Below are 13,004 nucleotides of genomic sequence, written 5' to 3' on the forward strand. Positions count from 1 at the left end.
TGCTATAACTTGCTGCTATAACTTGATCACACTTCACATACCTAGCCATTTCCTTGGCTCTCTTGTAGAGTGTATCCATTGTTTTCAGTGCCATGATGTCCTTGGAAGAGGAGACTCAATGCATGAGCAGCACAGCCAATGGGTGTGACATGAGGGTAGGACTCCTCCACTTTAGACCAAGCAGCCTTCAAGTTCGCAGCATTGTCTGTCACTAATGCAAATACCTTCTGTGATCCAAGGTCATTGATGACTGCCTTCAGCTCATCTGCAATGCAGAGACTGGTGTGTCTGTTGTCCCTTGTGTCTGTGCTCTTGTAGAATACTGGTTGAGGGGTGGAGATGTAGTTAATTATTCCTTGCCCACAAACATTTGACCACACATCAGAGATGATTGCAATACAGTCTGCTTTCTCTAGGATTTGCTTGACCTTCACTTGAACTATGTTGAGCTCTGCATCCAGCAAATGAGTAGATAAAGCATGTCTGGTTGGAGGGGTGTATGCTGGGCAAAGAACATTCAGAAATCTCTTCCAATACACATTGCCTGTGAGCATCAAAAGGTGAACCAGTTGCATACACAGCTCGAGCAAGACATTAATCAGCATTTCTCTGACTACGTTCCTCCATTGAGTCAAAAAAACGAATTATTCCAGGAGGACCATGAGCTGTTGCTATCGTTAAGGTGTCTGATTCATCATTTTCACCTCGAATAGAAGTAAAGGGACTTTTGTCAGAGGTTGCTTGTTCTGAGTGCTGAGGGAACTTTATGCACTTTTTTGCATTCTTCACATATGATTTGGCACAGTATTAGCTGCAGTGAAATGTCTCCACACATCAGATAGTGCCCGTGGCATTTTCCTGTAAAGATTAGATTTTTTTTTGTGAAAAACCCCAAATACAATTCCATGTACAGATAAATAGCAGTTAGATTAAACAACTCCTTTGTAAGTTAAATGTTTTAAAATGAAACATGTATGGAAACAGGTGAATTAACACTCCTCAGTTAGCAGGCTCAAGCTAAAACCCACATGGTAGCAAAAACTAACTACCAGAAATTGTTAAGTTAGAAAGGATTTAAACACTGCTGTTGGCTACCATTTATTAGTTAACAAAAAATCATGTATGTCATAAAATATATTCACCCCACCCAGTATTGTAATAAAAACTTACCTGAAAGCATGTAGTCCTTGGCTCAGACAGTGTAGTAGTGTGGGCTCAATAGCATCTCATTAGCGTGCAAGAACTTGAGAATTAGCTATACATGTGATGGAAGAATGCACTGTGCGTGCAAAGGGCTGCAATTCCATTGAATTGGTTATAGTTTAACAAAAATATGCCACAAGATCTAGAATTGCCTTATGTGTATCCCATAAAAACGTTTCTACGTTGTCAGAAGAAGCTGTAGCTGGACCATGGAACACGCATATAGACGCATATACAGTATTTTTTCATCAATATCTTTATGCTTTTGTTAATAAAAAGTGAATTCTTTCAAAATGCAGATGTTTATTTCAACTACATCTCAGCTACAGTTGCACTTCCCCCCAGCTCCACGACCACAGGTAAAACCTTGCTGAGATAATCAATGTATTTGTTGCATTGTTGTATCGTCAGTTTCTCAATCCAAAACGTCAGGCAGCATTGGCGGAGAGTCAGATGGAGAAGTACGCGTTGTGTCTGTGAGATGCAGTGTGGGTGAACGGATGATCTCCGCATGTGTATTTCCCACCGTAAAAGCATAGAGTTGGTGGTGTTATGGTGTGGTGATGCTTTGCTGGTGACACCGTCTGTGATTTATTTAGAAGTCAAGGCACACTTAACCAGCATGGCTACTACAGCGTTCTGCAGTGATACGCCATCCCATCTGGTTTGGGCTTAGTGGGGCTATCATTTGTTTTTCCACCAGGACAATGATCCAACATACCCCCAGGCTGTGTAAGGGCTATTTGACCAAGAAGGAGAGTGATGGAGTGCTGCATCAGATGACCTGGCCTCCACAATCCCCCAACCTCAACCAAATTGCTATGGTTTGGGATGAGTCGGACCGCAGAGTGAAGGAAAAGCAGCCAACAAGTGCTCAGCATATGTGAGAACTCGTTCAAGACTGTTGGAAAAGCATTCCAGGCTAAGCTGGTTGAGAGAATGCCAAGAGTGTGCAAAGCTGTCATCAAGGCAAAGGGTGGCTAATTGAAGAATCTCAAAAATAAACTACATTTTGATTTGCTTAACACTTTTTTGGTTACTAAATGATTCCATAGTTTTGATGTCTTCACTATTATTCTACAAATGTAGAAAATAGTAAAAATAAAAGAAAAACCCTCGAAGGAGTAGGTGTTCTAAAACGTTTTACTGGTAGTGTAGGTCGCCTAATCTATCTGGATGAGGGGGCGGGGTCGTACTTCTAGGATGCGTGTGTTGTCTCACCTACAGTGGGGGGAAAAAGTATTTGATCCCCTGCTGATTATGTACGTTTGCCTTACAAAGAAATGATCAGTCTATAATTTTAATGGTAGGTTTATATGAACAGTGAGAGACAGAATAACAACAACAACAATCTAGAAAAACGCATGTCAAAAATGTTATAAAATGATTTGCATTTTAATGAGGGAAATAAGTATTTGACCCCTCTGCAAAACATGACTTAGTACTTGGTGGCAAAACCCTTGTTGGCAATCACAGAGGTCAGACGTTTCTTGTAGTTGGCCACCAGGTTTGCACACATCTCAGGAGGGATTTTGTCCCACTCCTCTTTGCAGATCTTCTCCAAGTCATTAAGGTTAAAATTATAGACTGATCATTTCTTTGTCAGTGGGCAAACATACAAAATCAGCAGGGGATCAAATACTTTTTCCCCCCACTGTATATTGGGTGCTATCGGGAGGTATAGTCCATGTCTAACCTGTGTGAGTTGGGTTGTACGTATAGGATGTGTGTTGTGTTAACTTAAATGCATGGAGAGGTATGGGGCAGGTTTAACCTGTGTCTAACCTGAGTGGGGTTGTATAGGAAGTGTGTCGTGTCATTTAGTGTTCCGTTGCGCCACGTTGTCTCACCTGGATAGTTTGGCAGGTGTGACTGCCGTTGTTGGTGAGGATGGCGGAGACGGCCTGCAGGGTCTTGCCCGTGTCTCCCCAGGACACCACCAGGCTGAAGAGGCAGGCGCAGGAGAGAGCGGTGAGGGCCTGCCCCGTGGGGTCATTCATCCCTGTGCTATGCACCGTTGTCTCCAGCAGCAGGTGGAACAGAGACTCTGTAGTGAGGAGACGGAGGGTTAGGAAAGGCTGTGTCTGCAATATGTGTGTGCATATCTGTGTCTGCACAAGTGCGTGCGAGTGGGTGTCTATTTAGTAGTAAAACATGGTAAATTCTCCCTCGTGTGGAAATAGGCTACTTTTTAAGCTTGTGGGTTAGGGTTACAATTAGCATAAGGAGTTAGGTTTAGGGGTTGGGATAACGGATTATGTTTAGGGAAAATAGGATTTTGAATGGAAATTCATTTCAGGCCCTCACGAGGATTGAAAAACATACTGTGTGTGTGTGTTCGTAAATATAAGCCTTCTACAACCCTAAGGCCCACTAATAATACAAGTATTTTATCAAAATAACCTGCCTTTTTGCAGCAATCACTGATCTAGCTTTCAAGTCATTCTATGAAAATGCCACTTTTGTTACAAATTTAACCAGAACCATGCATAATACACATCCACTAATAATGACCAAACTCTAATGTAACCAGAACCATGCATAATACACATCCACTGATAATGACCAAACCCTTGCAACAGGTGAATACAGAAAATTAACACAGATAGCATACTCTCTCTCAAGCCCACATGCTAGTGAGTTGCCATTTAGTCTTCATATTTCAAGTCTTGGCAACTTGGATCTATTAGCTAGATAACAAGGTAGAATAGTTGAACTGTTATGAACACACTGTCTGTCTCCGCCTGTTTGAACAAAAAAAAGGCGTGCTCTTGAGGCTCATTAGCCGTTCTCAGCTGTTATAGAAGTCTCGTACTGGCTTTAACAGACGATTGCCATAATTTTTTCAAGTTCCATTTCTCAGTTATTACATTCAACCAAGCAAACACTGAAATACCGTTATAGAATGTAAAGTACAAAATCCAAACTGGTCCATGCGTCAATACCAGTATATAGTAAAATACAGTTTACAGCCCAACCCATGATTGGGAGTCCCATAGTGCGGCGCACAATTGGCCCATCCTCGTCCCAGGTTTGCCTAGGGTAGGCCGTCATTGCAAATAAGAATTTGTTCTTAACTGTCTTGCCTAGTTAAATAAAAGGTAAAAAAATAATAAAAGCCTTTGCATGAGTCTTCCCATGCATGTGTGCGCTAGTACTCACCCAGTACATCAGGAGGTTCGGTCTGGAAGCCCTCTGGCTGTTGTCCCTGCAGCATGACCAGCAGGGCCTGCAGGCTGCGCAAGCACAGTGAGGGGTGGGAGAACAGAGTCTCCTTGATCAGTTCAAACACCCCACACAGACCAATGCCAATGATCTAGAGAGAAAACAAACAATTATCAGATAACTGCTAATCTGCCTAAATAATTACCGCCCCGTAGCACTCACATCGGTAGCCATGAAGTGCTTTGAAAGGCTGGTCATGGCTCACATCAATAGCATCCTCCCGGATACCCAAGACCCACTCTAATTCGCATACCGCCCCAACAGATCCACAGATGATGCAATCTCTATTGCACTCCACACTGCCCTTTCCCACCTGGATAAAAGGAACACCTATGTGAGAATGCTATTCATTGACTACAGCTCAGTGTTTAACACCATAGTGCCCTCAAAGCTTATCACTAAGCTAAGGAACCTGGGACTAAGACTTCCTGATGGGCCGCCCCCAGGTGGTAAGGGTAGGTAACACATCCGCCACGCTGATCCTCAACACGGGGGCTCCTCAGGGGTGCGTGCTCAGTCTCCTCCTGTACTCCCTGTTCACTCATGACTGCATGGCCAGGCACGACTCCAACACCATCATTAAGTTTGCTGATGACACAACAGTGATCTGATCTGATCACCGACAACGATGAGACAGCCTATAGGGAGGAGGTCAGAGACCTGGCCGGGTGGTGCCAGAATAACAACCTATCCCTCAACGTAACCAAGGCTAAGGAGATGATTGTGGACTACAGGAAAAGGATGACAGAGCATGACCCCCATTCTCATCGACAGGGCTTTAGGGGAGCAGGTTGAGTGCTTCAAGTACCTTGGTGTCCACATCACCAACAAACTAACATGGTCCAAGCATACCAAGACAGTCATGAGGGCACGACAAAACCTATTCCCCTTCAGGAGACAAAAGATTTGGCATGGGTCCTCAGATCCTCAAAAGGTTCTATAGCTGCACCATCGAGAGCATCCTGACTGGTTGCATCACTGCCTGGTATGGCAACTGCTCGGCCTCCGACCGCAAGGCACTACAGAGGGTAGAGCGTACGGCCCAGTACATCACCGGGGCCAAGCTTCCTGCCATCCAGGACCTCTATACCAGGCGGTGTCAGAGGAAGGCCCTAAAAATTGTCAAAGACTCCAGCCACCCTAGTCATAGACTCTCTGCTACCGCACGGCAAGCGGTACCGGAGCGCCAAGTCGAGGTCCAAGAGGCTCCTAAATAACTTCTACCCCCAAGCCATAAAACTGAACAGCTAATCAAATGGCTACCCAGACTATTTGAACGAGACTGTTTTACAGCATGAGTGGCCGCAATTATTATGCCCTTGTTTTGAGATCAAAGCGAGAGCTGCATTTAGTCAGTAATGTGGGAGTGATTGTGTCCTACAAGAACCCCAAACCTGTTCATTTCTAGCCATCTTTGAAAAGTGAGTCAGGTAAAAGAGCTTTTTTTACATCTTAAAAGGGGCAGTGCTGTATTCTGAGACAGGCTTGAATAAACTAAGTAGCCAATAGGCAGAGGGTAACAATTTGTCTGATTCTCTGTAGTAATGGTATGGGAAAAATAATTAACTGTATTTTGTAAAGTGGTTTGCATCAAACAAAATGTTCAGTCAGGAGAAGTGGATAACAGGTTAATGTCAAGCCCTGCATGTTTTTTCAAAAGCCTCAGAATATAGGCCCACATTGGCAGCTACTGTAGGCTGAATAATAGAACCGCTAAAATGTTATGGGATGCATTTTCTCCATTGTTTTTTTTAATGGTGGTCACTCTGGTAGGTCTATATTAGGATCAAATAGCCACAGTAGCCTACTTGGCCACTGTTAAAACTGTAAATTAAAGTGGGTACAGCCTCTTATTTTACCTTTATTTAACTAGGCAAGTCAGTAAAGAACAAATTCTTATTTTCAATGACGGCCTAGGAACAGTGGGTTGTTCCTTGTTCTGGGGCAGAACGACAGATTTTTTATCTTGTCTGCTTGGGGATTCGATCTTGCAACCTTTCGGTTACTAGTACAACGCTCTAACCACTAGGCTACCTGCCGCCTCAGTATCTACAAAGATGCGGCAGAAGTTGAACGTTGTGAAAATTCTGTGCAAGTTTGCGCTCAGCACACCTGAAATTTGCTCAGTGCGGCCAAAACATTTGAGAACATTGCTTAAGAGTCCACCTTCCAACTAATATTTTGCTAACTGATTATTTATGTGAACTCAAGATGCATTTTTTTATTTTAGGACAATTGTGATGATTTAGATTATCCCAATTTGTTCCATTCTTTCTGACCTTGAGAAGCTTTATGGATCAAGGGTAGGATCCAATATATTGGGATAACAGGTGTAAGAAGACCTAAGCTAGATAGCCCAGTACACTTTAATATTTACCTGGCAACAGCAGTCATCAATTAGCCATCGATGAGAGGCTAATTGCAGTCTGCAAAAGAAGACTGATCTGGCTCCCAGGCTAGCCCAGTCCCTGTTGTCACATGGGCCGCAGCACATTTCTTATATTTGTTCCACTAATTGGTATTTTAACCAGTCATATCAGATCTTTTTCAGAGCAGATCTGATTGGTTAAAAGAACAATTAAGGGGAAATAAATCTGAATTGGGCTACCTGTGTAAACACAGCCAACAACGAACAGTGAGCAATTGTACTCATGCATAAACAAACTAATAATGAAAGAAAAGCATTGCAAGTTTGAATTTTGTAAAGCTAGTGTGGGAGAGGTGGTAAAATTGTTATGGATCAATAATTACAAACCTCCTGGCATTGACAATTGACTATAGCCCCTCCTATCTGTCATATCTTTAATCTAAGCCTAGAGGAAGCCAAAGTCAGTCCGCTACCCAAGAGTGGTAAAGCGGCCTTTACTGGTTCTAACAGCAGACCTATCAGCTTGCTGCCAGCACTTAGCAAACTGTTGGAAAAAATTGTGTTTGACCAAATGCAATGCTATTTCTCGAAGTAACAACAGACTTTTAGCATGCTTATAGAGAAGGGTACTGAACATGTACTGCACTGACACAAATGACTGATGAGTGGTTGAAAAAAAATGGATAACAAGAAGACTGTGGGAGTTGTACTGTCAGATTTCAGTGCAACCTTTGATATTATTGATCATAACTTGTTGTTGAGAAAACGTGTGTGTTATGGCTTTTCAACCTCTGCCATATCGTGGATTCAGAGCTATCTATCTAATAGAACTCAGAGGGTTTTCTTGAATGGGAGCGTCTCTAATGTCAAGGATGTAAAGTGTGGTGTACCGCAGGACAGCTCTCTAGGCACCATACTCTTTTCTATTTTTACCAATGACCTGCCACTGGCATTAAGCAAAGCATGTGTGTCCATGTATGCTGCTGATTCGACCATATACGCATCAGCAACCACAGCTAATGAAGTCACTGAAAACTTTAACAATTAGTTGGTCTGTTTTGGAATGGGTGGCCAGTAATAAACGGGTCCTGAACATCTCTAAAACTAAGAGCATTGTATTTGGTACAAATCATTCCCTAAGTTCTAGACCTCAGCTGAGTCTGGTAATGAATGGTGTGGCTATTGAACAAGTTGAGGAGACTAAATTACTTGGCGTTACTTTAGATTGTAAACTGTCACAGTCAAAACATATATAGATTCAAGGGTTGTAAAGATGGGGAGATGTCTGTCCGTAATAGAGATTTGACACCACACGCCACAAAGCAAGTCCTGCAGGCTCTAGTTTTATCTTATCTTGATTATTGTCTAGTAATATGGTCAATTGTTGCAAAGAAATAACTAGTTAAGCTGCAGCTGGCCCAGAACAGAGTGGCAAGTCTTGCTCTTCATTGGGCTAATATTAATGCCAGTCTCTCTTGGATAAGAGTGGAGGAAAGACCGATTGCGTCACTTCTTGATTTTATAAGACACATTAATGTGGTAGATATTCAAAATAGTTTGCATAGTCAACTTACACACAGCACTGGCACACACACTTACCCCATCAGACATGCCACCAGGGGTATTTTCCCAGTCCCCAGGTCGGGAACAAATTCAAGAAAACGTACAGTACTATACAGAGCCATGAGTGCACGGAACTCCCTTCCATCTTATATAGTGCAAGTGAACAGCAAACCTGGTATCAAAAAACAAATAAAGCAACATGTCTGTCATATTCTATTTCTACCTTTCCACCAACCCTGTTCCCGTCCCTCTGCTTCTGAAGTAACATAACAGAAGGAATTGGTTACCTTGGGAAGCTTGCTGGCGGGCTCACGGAACTCCTCCTCCTCGCTGTCCGAGTCGCCGCTTTGCATAGAGCTCCTAGAGGCCAGAGCCAGGGACGCCTCCCGCTGCTGCCATTCCAGCACGCAGTGGCGCACGTTGCAGTACACGTTGAACACCGATGGGTTGCTATGCAGCTTGATTTCCGGCATGCAGAAGACCCCATCAAGGTTCTCCGTCTGTGGAAGAGAGAGTGTGAAAATTACAGCCATGACTCGCAAATAAACTATTACTACGATTTTTTCTCAGCAGTCACAATGGAGGTGTGCTGGCCCTTAAGCCATCATCAAAAAAGAGAAGATGGGGCTTTTTACCTGGAAATGCCCCCATGAGCACTTCAAATGTGGAGTCAAATAAAAGCTAAGAGTATTTTTTTTTATTTTTACAAATGATGGCAGAAATACATTTCAACCATTTTCTATCCCCCCCAAACATTGTGGTCAAATTGAAGGAGAAGGTATCTTAGAAAACATCTAGCGGAAAAAGTCTTATAAAGGTACTAGAAATACTTCAACACAACCATGTTGAAGACCCCTGCCAACTAATATATGTCGCTTTGCAGAACTTATTTGCCTTCTCTAAGTTTAAGAAATATTGCCTAAGGTCTTATAATTATGTTACCAAAAACCCACATCTTTTAAGATATTTTCTAATTTCTCTCCCTCACGAGGGAGAAAAATGAAAGTTCACAGAACTACTAACAACTGAAGGTTGACTTACCAATTCCTGTTTTTAATGATGACAACTTGGTTTATGATTTAAGTGATTAAAACAATGTTACCAAATCAGTAACAGAATGACTGCAACTGAATTGGCTACAATGGGAATTCATAGTAGTCAAACTACAGTTGAGTCACCTGTTGCTGTACTCCCTTGCACTGGCATACTGTTATGTTCAGCTAATAACTGATTTATTTCTCATTCTGTCGCATGGTTGTCAAAGCAAGAGTGTTAAAATAGTCTGGACAACCCCTCTCTCTCCAGTTAATGTCACCACTCCTGGCTCTTACTGACACCATCCCATGTACATTACAGTACAAGAGATTTGAGTACAGTGCAATTTACTGTACTCTACTAAACTATATACACTTGACTGTACTATAGCTCATCCCCAATTAATTGAGGTTGTTCTGAGGGCAACTCAATATGAGAAAGGTTTTAATGTTTCACTGTGCATCTATATAATTATTAGATTATTTATTCAGGGGAAACCCATTGAAACGGTCTCATTCCCAAGGGTGCCCTGATCACAATCAATACAACGTCAAACAAAAGAGCAATCAATACAAAAACACAAATGTATGAAAAACCGTTACAGTCCTCAGCCACTAGGTCCTCAATTAACACCCTAAACTGCACGAGTGGCACCAGAACATCTAATTGTAATGAGTTCCGGAACTGTATCCAGCAGTGAGGTGCATTAAAACAAAAGCGGATTGCCGAATTCGGTGGAGACCTGACGAACCTCAAGAGTTAACCAACCCTATGAATGGGTTTGGTAACTCATGTCTTTATATCGCAACAACAAAGTTAGGTAGGTCGGAAGCTTCTGTACTTCCCCAAAAAGGGAATAGTGAAGTGCTCTACAGTAGTGGTTCCCAAACTGTGGGGTGTCCCCCCCCTGGGGTGGGGCACGTGGGTCGACAATTTTTTTTAAAAAGGAACTTGAAAGTTGTAATAACAGAATGCACAAGGTGCAATTTCAAAAGTGGGTAGTGCATCATCAGTTCCTCGTCATGTTAGTCATTGCATATATCAACTAGCCCAGGTCAGCTAAAGTTTTTTTATTTAGGTTTTTTAGCCCATAGATAGTTGTAATTTGTTGGTCACTCAAATATCACATGAACATACATTAGACAGAGCAAAATGTATAGAGAATTGCAGGAATATTTCCTTTAAAACTGCACCATTTACTTTGCACCCTGTGACAAAATGTGTAGAATTGCAGGAAATAAGCTTTAAACCTGCAAAACTCTCTCCACCAACAAGAGGGGTGTGAACAGTTTGTGTCATGAACAGTGCTTGTGGCCATAGAAATAGACAAGGCACACGCAGTGGGGGGGCGGGACGTTCCCCAATGCTCTATTTTACAAAAAGGCCACTTTAAATCTTAGCTTTTTAACTAGCTCATCAGTATGTCTTTTTAAAACGTTAAATCCTTGTCAATCCAAAACCCCAGATATTTGTAGAAGGGAACCCGATCAATGGGAGAACCTTTCAATTAATAAATATCTAATCCATCTGAAAAACAAGCAAGAATTGGAGAACATGTATTTTGTCTTGCCCACATTAAGTACAGGTTTTAAACCAACCAGGGCTTTCTGGAAGGCAACAAAGTCAGATTGCAGCTCTAACAACACCTGGTCTACAATTGGGGCAATGGCATACATAAGTATTGTCTGCATACAAATGAACATTAAAAGTTAACGGATAGCCCAATATTATTTTAAAAAATAGTCAAAAGAACAGGTTCCAATACCGACCCATAATATTATGGAATCCAGACTAAACACCATCAGAAATCTCACTGTTCTATCTGACAGATAATTCTCAAACCTTTGAATGAGTATGATCGTCAACAGTTTCAAAAGGCCTTGGAAAGCACAATGATTATTATGATCTAATCAATTTAACATTAAAACAATCATAGCCGTTCTAAAACCGGATTGGTGCACATTAAGAAGTGAGTGAGAAGTCTTAGCTGACAGTTGGCCAGGGATTCTAAAACTCTGGAAAGGCAAGATGATTGGACACTAGTATCTAAGTCAGAAGGATCTCATCCTTTATGTAGGGGGAAGACAGGTGCCGCTTTGCAGATCTTAGGGATAACACCAGAAACAATTGTAACATTAAAGTAGAGGTCGACCGATTAATCGGAATGCCCGATTAATTAGGGCCGATTTGAAGTTGTCATAACAAATCGGTATTTTTGGCCACCGATTTGCCGATTATTTTATTTGTTTATTTTTTGACACCTTTATTTAACTAGGCAAGTCAGATTAAAAACACATTCTTATTTTCAATGACGGCCTAGGAACGGGGGTTAACTGCCTTGTTTAGGGGGGGGATTCGGGGATTCGTTTTTGCAACCTTCCGGTTACTAATCCAATCCAACGCACAAGGAGCCTGCATGGCAGGCTGACTACCTGTTACGCGAGGGCAGCAAGAAGCCAAGGTAAGTTGCTAGCTAGCATTAAACTTTGTTTTTTATAAGATATCAATCTTACCATAATCACTAGTTAACTACACATGGTTGATGATATTGCTAGTTTATCTAACGTGTCCTGTGTTGCATATAATCGAGCGGTGCTTGTTAATTTATCATTGAATCACAGCTTATTTCGCCAAACGGGTGTTGATTTAACAAGCGCATTTGCGAAAAAAGCACTGTCGTAGCACCAATGTACCTAACCATAAACATCAATGCCTTTCTTTAAAATCAATAAGCAAGTATATATTTTTAAACCTGCATATTTAGTTAATATTGCCTGCTAACATGAAATTGTTTCACATCTCTAGCGTTCATTGCACGCAGAGTCAGGGTATATGCAACAGTTTGGGCCGCCTGGCTCGTTGCGAACTAATTTGCCAGAATTTTACGTAATTATGACATAACATTGACATAACATAACTCGTAAGCATTCATTTAAACAGCACTTTCGTGCGTTTTGCCAGCAGCGCTTCGCTGTGTTTCAAGCTGTTTATGACTTCAAGCCGGGTGGGTATAATTTGTGGAACATTCCAACAGGAATCTATTCCAAAAACTTCGTAAATAACAAGGTTGGCAAAAAACAACGCATACAAAGTTGTATAGCGGCAGACTAAGATACCGGGTAGTGAGTGGTCCATTTCATTGCGTTTTTCACTCATGACATTCATTCCGAAAAATGTCTGTCCGCTACGTGGTGAGTTGATGCCTATTCAGCAGCTAGTTAGCTAGGTTTGTATGCGTTGCTACTTTGTATGCGTTGTTGGTTGGCAACCTTTTACTTTACGTTTTTTAGAACAGATTCCTGTTGGAACGTTCCACAAATTATACCCACCCCTTCAAGCCTGTCAACTCCCGAGATTAGGCTGGTGTAACCGATGTGAAATGGCTAGCTAGTTAGCGGGGTGTACGCTAATAGCGTTTCAAACGTCACTCGCTCTGAGACTTGGATTGTTGTTTCCCTTCCTCTACATGGGTAACGCTGCTTTGAGGGTGGCTGTTGTCGATGTGTTCCTGGTTCAAGCCCAGGTAAGAGCGAGGAGAGGGACGGAAGCTATATTGTTACACTGGCAATACTAAAGTGCCTATAAGAACATTCAATAGTCAAAGGTATAT

General features: G+C 42.0%; 1 protein-coding gene across 8 annotated transcripts in view; it reads right to left on the reverse strand.

The window, feature by feature from the left end:
- mycbp2 (MYC binding protein 2) overlaps window positions 1–13,004 on the reverse strand; it is a 347,166-nt gene that overhangs the window by 294,886 nt on the left and 39,276 nt on the right. For all 8 annotated transcript variants that reach the window (XM_029703702.1, XM_029703697.1, XM_029703701.1 and 5 more), the window contains 3 exons: window positions 8,647–8,859; window positions 4,366–4,519; window positions 3,054–3,250 (listed from right to left, as the gene is read on the reverse strand). In XM_029703702.1, the coding sequence (XP_029559562.1) occupies window positions 3,054–3,250; window positions 4,366–4,519; window positions 8,647–8,859 (564 nt within the window). The remainder of the gene's footprint in view (window positions 1–3,053; window positions 3,251–4,365; window positions 4,520–8,646; window positions 8,860–13,004) is intronic.

The sequence above is a fragment of the Salmo trutta genome, chromosome 20, assembly GCF_901001165.1.
Source record: "Salmo trutta chromosome 20, fSalTru1.1, whole genome shotgun sequence".
Lineage (NCBI taxonomy): Eukaryota > Metazoa > Chordata > Actinopteri > Salmoniformes > Salmonidae > Salmo > Salmo trutta.